This window comes from Dama dama, chromosome 5 (assembly GCF_033118175.1).
Source record: "Dama dama isolate Ldn47 chromosome 5, ASM3311817v1, whole genome shotgun sequence".
Classification (NCBI taxonomy): Eukaryota; Metazoa; Chordata; class Mammalia; order Artiodactyla; family Cervidae; genus Dama; species Dama dama.
In genome coordinates this window covers 81,052,710-81,074,361 of record NC_083685.1, presented here as the reverse complement: position 1 = coordinate 81,074,361, position 21,652 = coordinate 81,052,710, and the positions used below count along the sequence as shown (strand labels likewise).

At 36.2% G+C, this 21,652-nt stretch overlaps 1 protein-coding gene across 1 annotated transcript in view; it reads right to left on the bottom strand.

Annotated features, from left to right (window-relative positions):
* CLTC (clathrin heavy chain) overlaps positions 1-21,652 on the bottom strand; it is a 61,744-nt gene that overhangs the window by 2,772 nt on the left and 37,320 nt on the right. The window contains exons 15-31 of the mRNA XM_061142663.1: positions 17,086-17,211; positions 16,312-16,454; positions 13,746-13,980; positions 11,194-11,316; positions 10,015-10,160; positions 9,599-9,782; positions 9,211-9,403; positions 8,607-8,764; positions 8,240-8,404; positions 8,006-8,113; positions 7,743-7,910; positions 7,461-7,610; positions 7,239-7,370; positions 7,020-7,130; positions 5,916-6,086; positions 5,322-5,543; positions 342-417 (exon numbers count right to left, since the gene is read on the bottom strand). Coding sequence (XP_060998646.1) covers positions 342-417; positions 5,322-5,543; positions 5,916-6,086; positions 7,020-7,130; positions 7,239-7,370; positions 7,461-7,610; positions 7,743-7,910; positions 8,006-8,113; positions 8,240-8,404; positions 8,607-8,764; positions 9,211-9,403; positions 9,599-9,782; positions 10,015-10,160; positions 11,194-11,316; positions 13,746-13,980; positions 16,312-16,454; positions 17,086-17,211 — 2,611 coding nt within the window. The remainder of the gene's footprint in view (positions 1-341; positions 418-5,321; positions 5,544-5,915; positions 6,087-7,019; positions 7,131-7,238; positions 7,371-7,460; positions 7,611-7,742; positions 7,911-8,005; positions 8,114-8,239; positions 8,405-8,606; positions 8,765-9,210; positions 9,404-9,598; positions 9,783-10,014; positions 10,161-11,193; positions 11,317-13,745; positions 13,981-16,311; positions 16,455-17,085; positions 17,212-21,652) is intronic.

Below are 21,652 nucleotides of genomic sequence, written 5' to 3'. Positions count from 1 at the left end.
TTAAGATGACTATGGCATGTTCTCTCACCTTCTCCACTTTTGAAAATTGAGTTCACCAATAATTCTTTGTCAGTAACTCATGAATAGGCAATCAGTGATCAGGCAATAGATAAATCAGGTTCTGATCTCAAGTAACTGTTTTTTGAGATTATCTTTGCATTTAAAATTATCTTAGGTCAATGCCTCCTCTAAGGTTGTTTTCAGAAAAAATTGACAGTAGAGACTTATTCCTTAACTTACTGAAGAATAAGTTCCTTAACTTATTCCTTAACTTAACTTGGCACTTTAGAATGAACCGTTTGTCTACTGTATTTCTGAGGTTAAGCAGACAAAGAGATTACCATAAACAATAGGTTGTGTCTCCGTAGCTTGTTCTTCCTCTTTTCTCAGTGATTCTGAAGCATCTAATTTATCCACCTAGAGAAAAACAGGTAATGGTAATTAGAACCTCAAAAGTATTATAAACCTAGATTTATGGCAGAAAGTGGAAAAGCCTTAGTATGTTAAATTTTGTCAAAATAAAACAGACTAGAGTAGAAAGAACATTCTCAGGCCCCTTCAAATTCAATGGCAATGTTCATACTTCAGTCAAGGTGATTTTTAGCACTGTCATTATAAACCCTCAGGAAGGAGGGATTTATAAATGCCATAAAAGCTCACGCCAGGCTACAACTGGGCATGCTAGGATGCAGCCAGCCTGAGGGAGGGAGATAACCAGAAGGAACCACTTTCTCTGATGAAGTTTTAGCCCTATTAAAGATAACGATGAACTCATGACTGGGCAAGACTTCCTTCCTCAAAGGAAATGGTATTCAAAAAAGTGAAACAAGTCTTGTGACTGGATAAGTACGTTTGCAGAACCAACTATCTTTTTTGCCAACTGTGCAGAGCTTCTGTCAATACTGACTATGTGTGGGCTGAAGTTTAAGATTCAAGTGGCTCCATATATAATCTTTTTTATATAAAGACAGGCTGCATGTGTTAATGCTCTATTTTTCTAAGTAACCAAGAATGCCTGATTTTCCCCCAACTTCTTTGAGAAAGAAATGTTTAGCTTTTAATTAAGCCCAAGAAGTAAATGACTGTTATATACTAGCTATTCTAAATAAAAGTGGATAGTATCAGACAGAAATAATACTCTAGAGGAGTCCAAACATATTAGTGAAAGAAAAGAGCTGGAATACACAGATCCTTCCCTAACTAGTTGCGTGACCCTGGCAAACCACTGCACTGACCCTCAAATTTCCTTGTCTATATAGTTAGTCAGCTGAATAAGAAAATCTACAAAGCTCCTTCTAGGATTAGCACAATTTGAATCTGGAATTCTGTGAAGGATTAGGGAGGATGGCAGCAGGACACAGACTAGGAAATCTCCACCATACCACTTCCATTTGACTATTAAACTGTGCTTTATCTGTCTTTTAGACTATATAGTCTTGTTGTTGGTATATCATTACACTTGATGTAAACTAAATTTCAAATTTCAATGTTATCTATTACTAGAGGGTTTCAAAGTCCTAAGGGTGCTGAGATAGGGAGGCAAGAGTGCAGGATAGAACTTTTTTATGAGTGTTCACTGAGTGTTCTTTTCCTTCAAAAAGGCAAAGAGTGAAAAATCACTCACAAAAAAAGACACGCAGGACTTCACTGAAAAGGCTTTAAAGACTTGGTCCGGGAAAGGTTAAAGCAGCACCTAGTTTCTATTTGCAACTATTTAAAAAACAGTGTTTCAATCCTACACAGGCCATTAAGGTTAGAACAGTATTTTACATGTATTTTAATTGTTTTATAGTGAGTATCTTCAATGTGGGTCTAATCCACCCTAATTTGTCAGAGAGCAAAATGTGAGAAAAGTAGTATGAGTCAGACTCTAGACACCTTCAGATAAAATGTGGTTTTTCTACCTAGGAAGATGGGTTATTAGTTTGTTTCTGTATTTTGTTTTTAAAATTTTATAACCTAAGGGCTCATGTGTTAAAATTACCCCCACTTTCAAATTAAAGACTACTATGGAATTTAAGTACCACAAGAAACACTGTTTGGCACCCAAACTTAAAAACAAAAATCACTACAGCTAATTTAAAATACAATCTGTGACACCAAGGACAGTCAGATGGGGTTTTGCTAAGTATCCAAGAGTGAGCTAAAGAAGTTATTTTTAAAAAGTACATGGATGAGTGTACATTAATAACTTCTAAGAAGGAAAATCAAACAACAAAAAACCCCCACTGCATAATACATTGCCAGACTTTCAAGGAAAAGATTCTAAAGTGAACATATGTTTAAAAGTATGAGTCGGATGTTGAAGACAGAAGTATGTTAAAGATTCAGAAGAGCTAGCAATGTCATAATGCCCAGGCACAAACATAGGCAGGTTGGGCATACAGACAAAACAAAAAGGAACAACTGTGAAGGAGGAGCATGGAGCTAAGCAAAAATTGATTTTTCTATTTAATGGGACAGCCTCTGGCACAGCAATATCCAATTATTGTTTCCAATGACCCAATTTGGACTCCTCCAAACAGAAAAGCAAAGAAGGCTTTTATGAACACAAGCTTTTGTTAAGAGCTGTAACAAAAGTTTCTGATCCTTAGATTAAAAAAGAAAAATTACAGGTAAACATGTCACTGAGTTCAGTTCCATTTGTACTATTGAAAATTCACGATAATGTAAAAGGCTTTTCCACAAAGACTGCAATATGCTGCAGAGGAAAAGTTTAACATGCAGTCAGTTATTTTGGTGTATGTGTGCATGAAAAAAAGGCAAAAGTACTGAAGCAAGAAGTGAGATCTGAAGATGACTGTTGCTATACAGGCTCTCAAGAAACACACACAGCCCACAGCAATGCTTTCAGAGTTTCAAAAGTAGTATGATGTAATTGCAATGACTGTTGTACATGCTTGATTTAAAACAACGCATAACACTGCAGTTCAATTACCTATTTTTCACACACACGCTTTCTAACTGCCTTGCTTACTAGCTGCTGAAGGGCCTCACACACAATGCATTTTACTCAGGTTTGCCCTAAGTTCCAATGGTGACTCCAGTTTGGTTCAACATAATTCCAAAGTACTGTCCCCCCTCCAAATTATTTTAAATTGCTTTAACTGTCCTTTACCTTCCCACCCTTTTCTCACCACAATTTGATACCAGACATAAGTTTATAAGTTTGTTTCATTTATACTGGGACAGAGACAAGCCAATGAAGGAAGCAGCAACCAAAAGGTGCCTAAATTTGACTTTGGACAAGCCAAAGAGATGAGTAACAGCGAATTTGTAGCTTCAGAGATGTACCTTATTATAGAAAGCAGAAGTTAAAATGGTTTCATATTTTACAGAAATAATCCATGTTGCTTAGCAACAATTATAGCAAGCTAATCTGATGATTTAAAAAGTTTTGATTCCTCTTGAAAATGAACTAGCACCATAAGAACTGGACACCTGGAGAAACATGAGGAAAGTCTCTTCGGAAGCAGCTAGTATCTCTTGTATCTACTTTCAGCAAAAAATTAGTAAGAATCAAGAGATCAGAAACTGGATCACAGTCCTTCAAATACCCCCCCCCAAAAATAAAAAAAACCACACCCCCCAAAAAGCCTTTTAGGGCATGTATATACATATTTAAATTCAACAACTGTCAGGCACACTCACAAAATAATACCAGAGGCTGTTTAAATTTACTTAGAGTATTAAGAAAAATCCTATTATGGTCCAGATACCCTGACAGGGAAGAGAAATTTCCTGAAACTTTGGAATTAATATGGAAACTCAACATGCTCAGTTTTTAATAATATATTTAAGAGAGACTGTGAACCAACTACTGATAAGCCTCCTGCCCTTCCTAAAGCCTATTAGCCGATTAGTAGCAAACATCTACTAATGTCCTAGAGCTCTATAATAGTTATATTTTAAGGGACTTGCAGAGGCTTTAGTGAAAATTTATTGGGGGGAAAAAGCAGAAGCAGCAGTGTAGAAAAGGAAGGAAAAAAAATCATGCAAATTCCTTAGACTTAGTCCTCCAGACTTAAAGATGGAAAAGAATCAACTTTCACCTTTTCCTTTATTGCATCAACCTGCAAAGGAATTCAGAAGGTGCAGCTTAGAAAAAAAATCAAATTCCATATTGAGCATAAAAAGGTAGAATCAGCAACAAAGGTTTAGGGGAGAAACATCTAACCACTAAAAAAAGGTATGAGAGAAGTGAAAATAAAGGGCATACTGGAAGCAAAACTCAATTTTTTTTTTAACTTCAGAGCTTATTGCAGAAGAATTTATGCTAAAGTCAAGTGTGAAAGAAAGCAGCTTAATCGCTAGTAAAATTTACAGCACTTCGGTTAACAGCAGCTTAGAGCCAGGCCTCACAAGTTGGCATTATGCATAAAAGAAGCTATTCTCATCTGTGGCTAAGATAATAAGGCAACTTTCTTTCTCCTGTTACACTGGATTTAAGCAGTTTCTACAAAGAAAAATGTTAATTCTCAAAAAAGCTGTAACTTAACACAATGATACCTAATTAGATGGTAGCCCAAGGAAACACTCAGTTATTCTGGGGCTTGTTGGTAGTGCACCTCCCACCCCGACACCCGCCTTAACTCAGACATGCTGAAAAGATCAGATGCAAAACTGACTTTAATAAGCATGTTCTGCTTTGACAAAATGGATCCTTTAGGACCATTTTAAAATGTTCCACAGCAGGACAGGGTAAAAACATCCTAACATCAAAAACAGATACTAAGAAGAATAAGTTAATTTTATAAGATGATTATACCCCCAGCTTGTTTAATGCACTTTTAGGAAATGTGTCATTAATTGTTAACCTCCTATAATATTTTTTAATAAGGGGTTAAACTATCAAAATATTGAGAAGATTAACAGGACATTAAGAATACAGATGCAGCTTTCCCATGGGAAACAGGCATACATATTAAAGTCAAGAACCAACCAAAGAGAAGGGAATCTACACTACTAAGTAATGGTCATCTGAGTTACAATAATTGATTTGAGGAAGACATTATTTTGACAAAAAATGTTTCTATCAAATGTTAAAAAAACAAAAACAAAAACCCATACAACATGGACATAATACTATCTGCCCTTCAGAAATACATTCTGTGGTATTCTGAGTGTAAACATTTTGCCAAGGTATGTCTGAGTTACCTTTCCATTCAATGTCACTTGTCAGGTATTAAAAATTACTGGAGAATAGGAATATTTTATGATCAACTAAATTAATTCTACTAGAGAAAACATTTGAAAACAAAAAGTCTATACATGGAATTTTACATATCCTCAAGATAATTAGTTCTCAGAGGTGCCATTACCTTTGTCAAATATTCCTTCATGACTTGGATGAAATAGGGCATGGCAAAATCCATGATATTGTGCCTCCACGCAGTTTCCAGGACAACATCTGGCCTTAAAAGATCATAACAAGTAAAGAGACACGCTCCAAAGCACTCTCTTTTTTCTTCCTGCAAAAACCACTGGAGGAGCTCTTCAGCCAATTCAGTATCTTTAGATTCAGAGGCATACTGCATTGCATCCTATTTAAAGGAAAGGAAGAAAGTCAAACATTAAATTCAAATATGATGAACTGGTAAACTAAATAACACAACAGGGGAAAAAAAACTCTCAGTTATATCATTTAAATTAAGGATTTCCTGAAAGAAAAGGAAAAGACAGAGGAAAGCATTCTTTTTTTAACAGAGAGGTCTGACATAAGCATACAACAGCCTCCAACATTAAGAAACTGACATAATTATCATCTCAACTGGGAGCTTAAAGGCAATTTGCAAATAGTATTTGCAAAAACTAATACCTTTATAGACCATAATCACTTCTAATATGCCATCTTAGGACTCACACAGATCATCTAGTACTTGGCTTAATGGCCCCACCCCACCATCTTTCTTCACCTTGTACAGGCTATCTTTCTTGCACAGCTCTACACTCTGTTTCCAGCGATTATTGCCTTTGAAGAGGTAAGCAGCAATTCTTCTGAACTCAATGAGTTCATGCTTTTCCAAACGCTGAGCAAGTGAGATATTGTCAAAGTTGTCATAAGCATCTATCGATGTTCTCAGAGCCTTAAAAAATAAAACAAAGCCATTGAAATGCCAAACCAGTATTTCATTTTAGTTTAAATTTTATGTTCCATCATTCTTGATCAATGAGCCATTACTGTATATGACTGACTGCATGTAATGTGATCAGTATCTTGCATGATAAATATGTTTAATACAACTTGATCAATCAGCCATTATTGTAATTAAGACAGCCTAGATTCAAGAATCAAACCATAAAGTTGTACTATGAGCAAGTATCAACATTCCTCAATCTAATTGTTTAACAATAAGGTCCTTGAAGGCACTACAAAATTTCTAAGGGAACAATTTTCTCCAAGGTTTTCAGTGTCAAGGACTAACTTGAATGGTTATGAAACTGGTAAGATTTGTAATTCGGAGGGCAAGATTTTATGCCCTAGGGAAACTCCTGATACAATTCAACATGGTATTCAGTCACAGAGATCACCATGGGATCTGCACCTGAAAGAAAACCATGTTGACAAGAAGAGAAAGAAAAGGCAATTTAGCTTAACCTTAACTTCTACGTTTTTGCAAAGTTCTTCACAAAGGGAAGTTTACTAAAAGACAGGTACTGATAAGCTATTGGGCAAGAAAAACAAGTGAATGAAAGAGTTAATACCATATAAGGTTTATGAACTAGTTTAAAAGATCAAAGACTTTTTCAACTCAATCTACAATATAGATGTTTACAGATGAAGTAACCATAGTATTTTTCAAAAGCATTAACTTGGACTCTGCAAACTTGGCATTTAATTAGGAGACATCAGATTTATCAATCCTGAAAACCTCACTAAATTTAGATCCAAGGCATACAAGTACCTACTGCTTACAGTCCTAAGGGATGATAGGCTTTTTTAACTGCAAAATATACCAACTTTACAATTATGAGAATTGTAAATTTTGAGAATACGTGCAAGAACCAAAATGTTTTACCTGATAGTCTTCTTCTGTAATAAAGAGGTTGTTCAGTGACTCATTCACAGATTTGTTGTTGTGGTTCTGAACTGAACGCAAATAGGGTTTCACCAGTGGTAGCTGTTTAACCTTTAAAATAAGGGTGTGTTACAAATGTAGTACATTGCTAATGGACAAAGCTATCCAAGAATGTCTTAGTTTCTTGCTATGAATTTTTGAGGTTTTAAAAATTATTACCTTGCTGAAATAATTGACTGCACGAGTATGATCCAACCGTGGAGACAGCACCATCAGCAAATCATTTAACAACAGTGGCTTGAATTCTAAGTAGAATTGTATTGCTCTGTAGTATAGCTCCACATTGGCAACCTAAGACAGCAAAAATCCATACATAAGGTAGAGTTATTTCCTCATGAGCTTCCTCCTTCTAAAGACTATCTTCTAAAGAAGGTAACACACCTTGGTAATGATGTCTTTGAACTGCCCTTCTTTCCATGCATCAGTCGGATGATTCATCATGGTAATTATGGCATTATCATATTCTTCATATTTGTCATACAAAAACACCAATTCTGCCCAAAGATGGGCTTGTTCTGCAGCTCTTAGCACCTGCACAAGGAAGATTTAATTGCTTTAGATATGGGTCTCTAATTCTAGTTAATAGCAAAAAATAAATTTTTTAATGAAAAACGAAGTATTAGTTTTAGCTATAGAGTTGCCTTACAATGAAAGGTTAGTTACCTTAGGAATATTCACTCTGGACCAGAACAGCTCCAGGTGCTCCCTCATTTTCTGTGGCTTAAACTTAGAATACAGAATAGCTAATTCGGTGAACATCCCCATGTGAGCTCGCTCAAGTCCCAGTGCTGCTTCCAACATGGTTATCAGCTCTTCAAAATACCCACGATCCTAAATAAGAGAAAAATGCAATTAAAGATGAGAATATCAGTGGCAAAAGATCTCAGTTAACATAAAAGTTAACAGAAAAGACTTCAGTGCACTACCTGATAGTAGTTGATAAGTTCCTCCAACTCGTCTGCATGTACTACAATGTGAAGCCCACACATCTGAGCGAGACGGAACTCCTTCCCATCTACACAGGCAAAGCAGACCTACAATTAAAAAAATTTCAATTATGTGAACTCAAGTATAACATGGCTGGTTAATTCAATTAATCAGTTTAAAGAATATTCCTAAATAGCATCTTAATTCATCAATCAAACTGTCATTTAGATTACCTCTTTCCATGTTCGAGTACTGTTGGCTTTCCTAGCTCCATCAACAGCTGCCTGATATTCACCCAGGTGAACCAGAGTAGATGCCAAGCGTCCAAAATTGGAAACATTATTGTACAACAACTTAGCAGCATCATACATTTTTTCATCATAACAACGGTCACCAACCTGAAAAAAACACAAACCATTTTCAGTAAGCCGAAACTCAGTCTTCTTTCCAAAGTTAGGACTTAATATGAAGAAACATCTTCCCAGTAAGATTTTTCCTTAGAAACTTTCAGTTGTCATATGTTGATCCTAATATGCTAGTAAAGTTGCCCAACTATTTTTACACTCCTTAAAAAGAAAAAAATCTGAATGAGAAACTCACTTGCTGGATATGAGCATTATTTGGCCCATTGATGAACTCTTCCAACTCTGCCAGGCGGTTTGTTTTAGCCAGTGCAAAGATCAATTCTGTCTCCACATAGGACTCACGAGCCTTCTTGCGGGCCATCTGCAAGTACTTCACCAGCTCTTCCCAGTTTCCTAGGTACAGAAAAACAAATGAATAAATCCAAACACTAACATACCAACATCAATCTTCTCGTTGAAGTAAATGAGAACTGCTATTAATTTCCTTTTCAAAGAAACAGTAGAGAGAATAACAAATGTAAACTGTGAAAGGTATCAAAATAGTGAAACTTCTATTAATGGCTCTGTATTATTACTGACCAAATGAAAAGCTGAATCCCTCTTCTCCTTAAAGTTATCAGATTAGAACTAGATCAGAATTTAATGAGACTTCAAAACAGAAAATTAAACTTCCCCATAGAGCTTTTAAGTTCACAGAACACAGCCTCTCTTTATCTGCACTAAGGAGGAGGGCACAACACCAGACAGTCTCTGGCACCAACACAATGCAGAACGATGTAAAACTTAATGTTCAGCTTAGGCACACTTTCTGGCAAACACATAAAGGTGAGAAGTCATACCACTAGTATTGGCGGCCTGAACAACTTCCATGTACGATGAAGGATCATCTGCTTTGATATAAGAATCAATGGCTTCTTTCACCATTCCTTTCTGCAACTGGGCTTTTGCAAGCTGACTCCAGACTGCCGGTTCATTGCAGCGTTCAGCAAACTCATATGCCCGATCCAAGTTTCCAATATGTTCGATTAAGACCTAGGCAACCAATTCTTCATCAGTTATAGAACAATGAATCTTACCACATAGCAATTACATTTAAACAGTTAGGATTTTATTGCTCTTCTATTATCACAGCAATAAATTATGCCCTTTCTCAGAGGACAATGCATATACTGAACCAAGAGAAGGCATTACACTTAGGAAATCAGCTCGGGTAATGTGAAGGTTTACCTGTACTGCTGAGGTATTGACATCAAATTTCCGGAAAATGGCAAATGCCTCTTCAAAGAGCTCATTGCTGATGGCGATGTTGGCAATATCTGGGGCATCATAATTATCCAAGCGGTTAATGTACTCCATAACACGGGTACGGTCAGCCTTGATTGCAGTGAGGATGAGGAGGTTTTGCAGGTTTCTTTAAGAAAAAAAGATTTGAATGCAGTATTTGAAAAGCTCATTAGTCATAACGAATAAATACTGTAGCTATTAAGTATTTCGTCTTAGGAGGGAGGGTCACAAGAGGGTATTAGAAGAGTGAGAATTAAGGCAACATTCTCTAACATTTGTCTCTTTGTTCCTTTCCCAAACTGACAGGCCATAATTAAAGACTGACTATAAAGAGCCAGGAAACCCCTCTCATAGCATACCTGTGTTCACTGAATACAGAGTTATCAAGGACAATTTTCTCCAGCAGTTCAATGAGTTCATTAGGAAGGTCTGCTGTCATAAAGGCCTTGACAGTTACTGACACTTCCTCAGGGTCCTGAGTTTCAGACAAGGCTGTCTGTACAACCTGCAGAGGATATACAAAGAATAAGCACTGAGAGTCCAGGTGGTTTTGGTGATATTATCTAATAACAAGCTGGCCTCTCAGTAGAAAACGAAAGAGGTCAAGAAGAAGGAATGAGATAAAATACCTTTAATTTACCACCCAAAGATCCTTCTACGTAAGACCACATATATCCGTAACATGTACTTCCAATTTTTTTGTTGGGGGGGGAGCAGGGGGAAGGGGGGAAAATCATCCTACTTGTGTAATTTCTATCTTTTCCCTGACTAAAAATTATCCCTAATAACCACTCCTCATTATCACTTTAATGACCACATAAAGTTCAACCATATACATGTGGCATTATATACTCAGTAATTCCTCTATTTATGGCTATTTGCATGGCTCCCAGATACATCAGTGAGTATTTGCTCTAAGAAGCTTTGTATCCATTTGGGATTTTTCCTTAGAAATTCTTCCTAGGAGAGGAATGAAAAATTAATATTCTTCAATTTACTCTCTTCCATATTTATACTTCCATTAATAATTTAAGAAATATTAACAACCTTCAATTTTTAAGGTTTTAAAAAATATTTTCAATTTTTATATAGTTATAAACTCAAATCTTCTTTGCTTACTATTGAGACTTACTTAACATTTATCTACTAGATCACTCACTAGTCTTTATCCTTTGCTGATTTACCATTCTCTTGAATGTTTCCAATCAATTTAGTTACTTCTCAGGTATTTGTAACAGTAATTCTTACTAATTTTATTAAATGTCTAATTTACTGTTATCCTTTTAGCTATGATGAATTGAGGGAGTCTTATGTAATTAAATTCTCTCCTTGGGGAAGTATTTTCTTGGAGAAGACACACTTCATTTTCGTTAACATTTTCATACATACATTTTAGTGTAATCTTTATTTTCTTCTATTTTTTACTGCCATCTCTCACAGTTAAATATGATCCATTTGAGTATATTTGGTATACGATGAGGGAAAAGGTTTCATTTATAGTTAAAAAGATGAGCCTTGAATGCATTTGCAAATTTTACCTGATCAATGAGGGGTCTCCTGTAAGGATTGCTTTCCAGCAGCACACTACCCCACAATTCTGGGTCCTTCCGCCGTACCAGATAGCGAGAAAGACTTTTGAAGAGGGAATTCTCATTGCAGACCTAAATGAGAAATTAAACATTAATTTCAAGGTAAAAAATAAAAGCTTTCTATAGACTGACTTTAACTTTAAAAGGTTATATCCTATCATTATACCCTATTTAGTGTTTTATACCAAAAAAAAAAAAAAAAAAATCCACTACATCTACATGTAATCTTTAGTAAGTCACAACCATATTTTTCTTATTAAAATTCAATTAACAGAAAAAACACAGTTATTAATTTTTGAAGGCTTTTAAAAAGCACCCTGATGTTGGATCTATATTTGGACTTTATATCTTACTCTATTGGCCTGTGTATTCATGCACCAGGATGCAATTTTTAATTATAGAGGTTTTGTAATGTGCTTCAACATCTTGTAAGGCTAGTCCATCTTCAGAGCTTTCTTTCAATGTTTATTTTCCCATGTGTATATGCATACATATGTTCATACGTATATGAATTTGTATGTTCACAGATGCATTCTTTCCCAGCTCTGATCACTCAAAGACCCTAGAAGGAAATACACCCTGGAGTCTAGATCTGGGTTTCTAATGGCACTTCCCACTAAAGAAAATCAAAGTTCTTCAAAACAACGAATGATCCACGGCAGGAGAGGGTATAAAATGAGCATGATATAACTTGCTGGGCCAGGAAACAAGATGTGCTCAAGAGCAATGAGATCATGACACAAAGCCATGAGAGGCAGGTTGATGGGATTTCTATCAGCCACGGGGATAATCTGAAAATCAAAACCATGAATTATTAACCCACAGAACTCGTAAGTGCACGAAAATACACATGCTGACTGATAAATGTGGAGAAAGTGATGAAGTTGGAAAACTGTCATTTTGCAACCAACACATTAAGAATAGCTTAGTAAGAATTAACAGATTCAAAACTGGGGGCGGGGACACACACAGTAGGATACTCGCATGGTCTTAACTGTCTCCTCACAGACTACTTCATATCTGCAAGGGGAAACACATCTGTAAGGGGAAATTTATTTCTACAATGGAGAAGCTGACAACTTGATAAAAAGTGACCCCCAAAATGAAGGACTAAAGGCCATCGGGTGCTTTTGCATGTTACAGCATAAGAGAAACATCACTTAAGTAATGCATTTTGGATGGAAACATACAATCTAAATCTAATCAGGAGGAATAATAAGAGAAACTCAAAGCGAACAACATTCTGTTTTTTTTTTTAAGAGATGTTTCACTAATAAGAAATATTCAGAACAGGTGAGAGCACAGAGACAGAAGGCAGTCTGGAAGCTGTCAGGGGCTGGAAGGAGGCGGGGAATGTGGAGCAACTGCTCAGTGAATGCTGGATTTCCTCGAGTGGTGATGAAGACTCGGAACAAGAACTCTGAACAAGAGAGATAAAGTGATTGCCCAACACTGTAAATGTGCTAACTGCCACTGAATTATTCACTTTCAAATGGCTATTATGTTATGTGAATTTTACTTTCAATTAAAAAAAAGAGAAAAAGATTATTTTTACAATTATGCCTGTCAATAAAAGACAAAGAAAGGCTGAAAAATTGTTTCAGGTTAAAAGAGACATGAAAGATATGACACATACAAGCAGTATGTAATTCTAGGCTAAAGGGAAAATTTTCTTTTAAAAGACTCTCAGGTCAATTGACAAAACCAGAATGAAACAGATTTTTAACAGTATTCTGCTGATGTCAGATTGACTGAGGTTGCTATCCATAATGTGGTCATGAAAGAGAATACCCTTACTCCTAGGAAATATACACTGAAGGGTTATAAGGCCATGAGGTATGCAACTTATTCTCATAAGGTTAAAAGTTTAGATGTGCCTTTACATATACACATATATGTAAAAAATATATACGTGTGTGTACATATAAGTGTATGAAAACATAAGTGATAAAACCAGGAGGCGTAAATGTCAGTGGGTGAATATAAACTTAATCAACTGCTTTGGCCAGTTTAAATTCATAATTATCAGCAAAATTTTTTTTAAAAAAGCACGTATCCAAAAAAAAAAAAAAAAAAGCATGTTATCTTCCAAACCAAAAAATGCACCGTATCACCTAAAACCACTCTGAAACTCTCAAAATTCACTAGTCTAACATTATATAACAGGTTTGAAAAATGCTATCTTGGGACTTCCCTGACGGTCCAGTGGTTAAGAATCTGCCTTGCAATGCAAAGGACATGGATTCAATGCCTGGTCAGGGAACTAAGATCCCACATGCCACAGAGCAACTCAGCCTGTGTGCTACAACTACTGAGCTCTTGCACCACAAATAGAGAATCCACGTGCCGTAATGAAAGATCGCCCATGACACAAGGAGGATCCCACATGCCACAGCTCAGACCCAACACAGCCACAACATAAATTAATATTAAAAAATAATAATAATAAAATAAAATAAAAATGCTATCTTCTCTATATGTATTCAGCCGGCAGTACTCACATTGATAAGCTCCAGATCACACTGGCCACGCTCGTAAGCAACACAGGCCAGATGTGGATCTCTCTTCTCACAATACTTTCCAACAACACGACTGTCATAATAAGGATTTTCCCGAAGAAACCTCTCTGGATTGTTATTACTGTCTATGTAGATTTTGGCTAATGCATTGTGAGTAGCAGGCTCTTCACAGCCCTCATGAATTCTGGCCTCCAGCCAAGGCAGAAGCAGTTTCAATCTAGTAAAAAAAAATAAAACAGGAAAAGAAACACACAAAAAACTCACATATACACATACTATATTACAAATAGCACACTTTTGACATGCTATGTAAGTACCTTATGGTCTATAAAGTGCTTTCCCACACCCTATTTTGAATTTTCAACATTCCTATCAGAAACTGGGAAATTAAGACTCAGAGATGGTTAAAGGATTTGTCCAACGTCACACAGGTATAAGACTGTCTTTCATACTCTCCCAGACCTATCTGCTACATTATCTAGACAGGATATAGAGAGAAGAGACTACAGATTCACAGATTATTCTTTTTTATATGGGGCAAATGGCTGGACTTTTGAGTAATGTTGTTTAGGAGGCGGACAGAGATGTGGTATGAGAAAACAAGCCACACTATCTGAGGTTCCTCTTAATTTTACCACAATTAACATGTGACATTATGTATAGTCAAAGGAAGCAGTACCCTAAACACACACTGGGAACAAAATCTGGTAACTTCAGAAGCTCTAGTTTTAAAATTCTAGCAGTCATAAGATCAATCACTCCACGAAGGGCCATGGTTTTGCTAAGTTATAGCTTATGTTCCAATGGTCCAGATGACCAACACTCTTACCTTGGTTTAAATAACATGTTAAAGAGTTACAAGAAATCCACGGAAAGAGGTGGCAGGCTATAGTCCATGGTGTCACAAAAGAGTTGGATACGACTTAGCAACTATACAACAATAATCACTTTAAATCAGTCTCAAGCTTTAAAAACATAAAAATCAGTAGTATATTCTACATCTCCATTGTCCTTAAGTGCAGAATTTTTCAAACATTTTCTGAAACATTTAGATATAAAATCTGTGATTACCATTAGTAGAACACTTGTACCAAGCCAGGTTAAAATTATCTTGAGATGGTTTCATTGCTAGAGAGGAACTTCCTACTTAACCTCATTACTTCCCACTAACCTCATTTACTACATCAGCACTTTGTGAACACAAAATGTCCTGGCTAAAAAAAGACTTCATGATATAAGTATCAGAAGCACTCACACTATGTTCTGTTCTACTGGAAATTCCTAACTCATATTATCATATCAAGGTTCAACTTAAAAACAAGTTTAACCCAGAGTTACACAGGGAATGCTTTTCTCTTGTCATACTCGATAATTTATCAGAGAGGAATTAGTTACTAGGTATCATACCTAAAAGGCTTTTTACATAGCTTACATTAAAAACACATAGCTATGTGGTTTGACTTAATGTAGTTATAAACATGCAAAAAGGTGAAGGCTCATTACTAGAGAAATGCAAATCAAAACCATAGTGAGGCATCATCTCACGCTGGTCAGAATGGCCGCCATCAAAAAGTCTACAAATAAATGCCAGAGAGGGTGTGGAGAAAAGGGAACCCTCTTACACTGCTGATAGGAATGCAAACTGGTACAGCCACTATGGGTAACAGTGTGGAGATTGACCCAGCAATCCCACTGCTGGGCATGCACACCGAGGAAACCAGAACTGCGACACATGTGCTCCAATGTTCACTGCAGCACTGTTTACCATAGCTAGGACAGGGAAGCAACCTAGATGTCCACTGGCAGACGAACAGATGAGGAAGTTGTGGTACATATGCACAATGGAATATTATTCAGCTCTAATAAAGAATTCATTTGAGCCAGTTCTAATGAGGGAGATGAAACTGGAGCCTATTATACAGAGTTAAGTAAGTCACAGAGAGAAACACCAAAACAGTATATTAATGCATATATATGGAATTTAGAAAGACAGTAAAGATGCTATATGCAAGGCAGCAAAAGAGACACAAGATGTAAAGAATAGACTTTGGGACTCTGTGGGAAAATGCAAGGGTGGGATGATTTCACAGAACAGCACTGAAGCATGAATATTACCATATGTAAAATAGACGACCAGGGCAAGTTCAATGCATGAACCAGGGCACTCAAAGCTGGTGCTCTGGGACAAGCCGGGGGGGGGGGGGGGGGTTGGGCGGCGGGGGGAGCGCGGGTCAGGAAGGGGAGACGCATGTGCATCCATGGGTGAGTCATGTCGACATACGGCAAAGACCACAGTACTGTACAGAAATTATCCTCCAATTAATATTAATAAAAAAGGTGAACGACTAGATTAACAGATATTCTATATGACAGCCATATAGAGCAAGTTACAGCTAGCTTATCACTTCTAAATTAGGTATCTCTAGGGAATTAAGATCCATGAGTACTGAGTAGTTTTAGGCAACTAACAGGTTATACTTCTATTTAATACCATGCTAGGAGGGACTAATAATTTATCCTACTTGTGAAGATTAAAACAGTACTACACCTGTTTCTTTTTTCAACCTCAGCAACAAGTTCATCAGTAGAGAATTGACCTCTTACAACAAGAATCAAGTTTTTAATGACATCTTCAGAGCAATCAACATCAAGTAATCCCCCAATAACCACAGGAAGTCGACTTGGATTCACCTATGGTTTAAAAAAAGAATGTCATTATGTTACTAAGAAACAAAACTGAAGAGTTCTTTAAAAAAAAAAAAAAAAAGCAAAATGCAAAAAAAAACGCATTTTCCTCTTCAACCTCAGTTTTAAAATTCAGTAATAAACGGGTTCTAAACTTGAAACTAGACAAAGGCATTTAGTAGGAAGTCTGCCTTGGTTACTCCTAAGGAGAAATAAGTCCAAAGAAGTGAAAGGAACAGAATGACTGAAAATATTATCTGGTAAAAAGACCTCCATCATAGCAAAACTGCCCTTCTATTTCTGGAGTTAGAATGCTAAGTTTCTAATACCTTTATTTAAGATGGTTTTAATAATGTGATTTGGAGCCTATGGCCTGACATGGATACCTCAGAGACTATAAGATAAGTAGGGCGTAGGCCACTCAATTTTTCAACTACTGCAGTTCTGTTCTGTTTTACATACTTGGAATGCATGTAAAATTTTAATCCAAGAAAGGATTCCGCTGGGGAAAATAAATTTGAAAGCCACTGTAGCACACCACTCTTACTGCACACAGGGTTTCAAAAGGATGAAGATGTCCAGTGTGAGAAGTAAAATCTCTAAGATTATATTTTCAAGTTATCTAAGTTTTACTTACCTTCTGTACATATATCTCTATATACTTCTGGAGATTATTTCTATATAAATAGAGCACCAAATCATGGACAAAGTCAAATCGATCGCATACAATGATAAGTGGTAACTGATCTGTTAGCTTCGCTTCCTGGGGGGAGAAAAAAGAAACCTTAATTTTCTTCTTCTGTGAGGTTATCAGTGTAAGATGAGAATAGATTCCACACTTGTGGGAAAGGCTCACATAAACTTGATTCTTCTTCTAAAGAAAGAAATGCCCCAACAGTTGGAGAGGGTCTAACTCAGTTTCCATAAATTTTTATGAAGTAATATCCAGAGTCACAGCAAAATACCAGGTCCTTCCCATATATACCCTTTACAACAAAAGAGTAATAAGATTTATAAGCCCCCAGTGGCACTCAGGATATAAAATCATCACACCGTGAATTTCATTAATAGTAGCAAATGAATTTGTAGTTGCTTTAAGAGCTAGATTCACATTGTCAAAATTAGGCATATAAGGCTCACATTTGCTGCAGACTGATGACTTTTTAGAAAACCCCTCCCCATTCCAATCTATATGGCCAGCTTCTAATACTGTTATAATAAATCCTACAAGGAGCAGCATGATGGTGACTGCCATGAATTTAAATACACCACATGTTGCTATTTAAAAAAAACAAACAAAAAAAAGGTTTATAAAATAAAAAGCACTTAAATCATCTTTAAATTGCTAACTGCTTTTACCATTACAAATACCAAGCTATAATCCTACTTACAGACTGACACAGATGTTATAGACAGGTAGGTTAACACCTGTACTGGGCATTTACCTGATACATGTCCTGTTACATTCCATAGACATTAGGTACAGCACAAAAAACAACAGGTTCCATCAGGAATTCATTTACACACAGTGAAACATTTCTCAATAAATGATTCCTCTATGACAGTCTACTAAAGGAGAACTAAGCAGGACAAGACTTTCCTCAATGACAGCCACTAAGAACATAATCTGCAAGATTAGAATAAAATTCCTAAGTCTAGCACATATAAGCTACCCAATTATAAATAATTTGAAGATTGGTCTACGAAGTGTTCAGGGAACGCTAAACCTTGGAGTTGTAAGAAATCCTGTAAAATAGTAATAAAAAAATCAAAATGGCTGTAAATCTGAAGTTGAAGTCCAGCTGCAGATTTTTTACATCAAGGAAAGTCCTTTAGCACCATGGAAACTCTGTACTAACAGCTGCTACAATCATTTCTAAAAAGAGTGTTTGATCTACCTATGCAGAAGATTTTTTAATAGGGCAGGTTTCTCCTACAAAACAAACATCAACACACTAATCATTATCTTGTTTACTATACATATAAAGTATTACCTACAGTATTTTACCACTTAGGGAGAAAACATACTTCGCAAGTAATCCAAGATTACTTAGGTATTCTAGTCTCATGCAGGAATGTTTAAGATTTCTGCTGCGAGAGATAACTTATTTGTATTGGGAAAGAAAATTTTAATTTAAAAAAGTAGAAAAACTGGGATACATTCTCAATTGCCTAAAATTGGCATATGATTTCATATATAAAAATAATGCTATTAACATTTTAAAATTTTACTTAAAGGTTGCTCCTTAGATACTATGATTAGAGATGTTAGGATCAAAATGGCAACTATATAAACAAATTCAGGTTTTCTTAAACACAAAGTTTGGAGTTATATAAGGGGACAAAGTAAACATTCCCCAAAGAGACTTACATTCTGGTAGGAAGAGACAATGTTAAGTGTTATAATGAAAAAGAGAACAAGATAAGGGGATAGTGAGGATGGACAGGTTTTATTTTAGATAGAAGGAGGGTAATCAGAGACATCCTTCCTCGTGACATTTTGTTAGAAATCTCTAAGAAGGTACAAAAGCAGGTCAGGAAGGTCTGCGAGGAAAATGGGAAAGGGCAAGCAAAGGCCCTGGGACAGGAGAGGTTTTGGGGAGTTACAGGAATAGCAAGCAGGCCAGTGAGGTTGAAACAAAACCAGGAAAAGGAAAAAAATGGGAAATAAGATCAAAAGTAGCAAGAGGCATGGGTCTGAAGAACAGTTTTATGTTTTCTATACGAGATGAGAGTTCCACAAGTTTAGGGCATGAGCCAAATAACGCTAATGACAGAATTTCATCCTGCTTACAGGCTACTATAAAGGAAGAGTTCATATTCTATCACTCTTTGTTCTCCTGGTGGCTAGCATATACCTGGCACTTGTCTAATAGTCAAGATTAGATTCAGAGAAGTATTTTTATTATCACAGTTTACATATAACACCAGTCAATTATAATACAACTAGTACCTCCAAAATGAAGCTGAATACCAGTGATGATGAAATGTAGCATGTGGCTACAAACAGCAGATCAATAAGGAAAGTGAGTAAATGGTCCACTATGTTCATTCTCATTGGGCTGAATATCCAACAGTAGCATCTTAGCACTGAACTCCCATCTCCAATTATTAAATAAGAGATTAGGTTTTTCCTCTAACTTGGGCGGGAATTAAAATTCCTTTGAGTCAGGAATAACTTAAAACCAAAAAGAAACAAAACTTGCCTGCTAGAAAGGTTGATAATACCTTATTTTCAAGGCCACCAACACAGCTTATTAACCACAGTTATCACTTGAACACCTGTGGCATACCAGCTACCTGACAAACACAGCTTGTGGCTGGGGAAACCAAGGCTGAGACACCTTCGTTAATTTGCCTGAGGTAAGAGCTAGACATTTACTGAAGGAATAAACAGCTCATAGAAAGGAGAGAATTTGAACCAGGTCTGACTGGTTCAAAAGCCCGTAATTCACACCTACTCTCCTCTATTAGATTTGCACACAATTCACAAGCATGGAGGGAGGATTCCTCATCTAATTAGATCTCATGGGCTAAGCAAGGTAAGACAGCCACATCCTAGTTTCAAGAGTTTTTCTTTGAAGGTCAAGATAATAATTAGGTGAAAATAGTTAACTTAGTCCTGCTTTACATATATATGGTAACTCAAATACTACAACTCAATGCTAAAGAAATTACAATTGAAGCATAAAGACTGAGAGCTTAATAAAAACAAAATCAGTAAGATCTGGTAGCACTTTTTAAAAAAGGATACAGTATTGATACTCAAAGGAGAAAGTGACAGGTACTATAGGTACACTAGGTGAAGCATAGAGTATCAAATCTTTCTCATTTGGATGTTTTTTTCTGACACCAGGAAGTCTTGGGTTCACACATATCATACTAGCTAGGTTCTTCAGAATATTCATGATGGCCTAGACATTATACTTTTGGGGGAATGTTTATCTTTTAATCTAAAATATAAGGCAACTTCAGCATTTTACATCATTATACTAAAACTCCTAAGGGTTTAGCTATTTAATCTATGTATTAAGTTCTTCAAAAGAAGAATCAGTTAATACAACTATAGATTATCTAAAAATGATCACTGTAGGAGTACGAAAAGCCTCCTTTTCCCTACTAACTCACACAATGAATATTTTGATTTTAGTTTCAATCTAAAATTCTTTCAAAAGAAAAAATACTTAAGAACTTTATATACAATCTTTGAACTCATTTAACATATTTTTAATATAAGTATAAAGGTGATGCTTTTGAACTGCGGTGTTGGAGAAGGCTCTTGAGAGTCCCTTGGACTGCAAGGAGGTCAAACCAGTCCATCCTAAAGGAAATCAGTCCTAAATATTTATTGGAAGGACTGATGCTGAAGTTGAAGCTTCAATACTTTGGCCACCTGAGGCGAAGAGCTGACTTACTGGAAAAGACCCTGATGGTGGGAAAGATTGAAGGCAGGAGGAGAAGGGGACAACAGAGGATGAGATGGTTGGATGGCATCACCAACTCGATGGACATGAGTTTCAGCAAGCTCCAGGAGTTGGTAATGCATAGAGAAGCCTGGTGTGCTGCAGTCCAGAGAGCTGCAATGAGTCGGACATGACTGAGCAACTGAACTGAACTCAAAGTATATAAATATATGTATTGGGGGGATCTGAATGTTCTGTAATTTCCTAATTATTATAAATGACTGCCAACGTTAAAGTTTTATTTTCCCCACAAAGTAATTAATAGGTATGACAAAGCTAAACATTAAATAAAATAAACTGCCCTTAGGTATGCCTTAAAGACCTAAGAATCTTTAAACTATTATTCTTCACTCCAACACAAGTAGTTCTACTTCTCCATAACCAAATTTGTGTGTCACAAAGCTGTAGTTTTTCTGTTTGACTGTGCCTTCAATTTATAAATTGTGCATGATTAATATTTAATTTCTAGAATTGGGCTAATGACAGAGAAAAATGTATTTCCTTTACACAGTGGAACCCTTTGCATACACGGGCCCCTTAAAAGAACACAGAGGGCAAGCTGACCTTAATATTCAAAAAGTGCCTAAATGATATTCTAAAATAACACTGAGTGTCTCCAATCACTTAACAAAAATTTTCTTCTAAAATTAAAGTGAAAGAAAGGAAATTCCTTAAAGATAGTGATTTTTTTCTCTTCACTTAAACAGATGGTCATTCTTAAATATTACTTACCAATTTCCT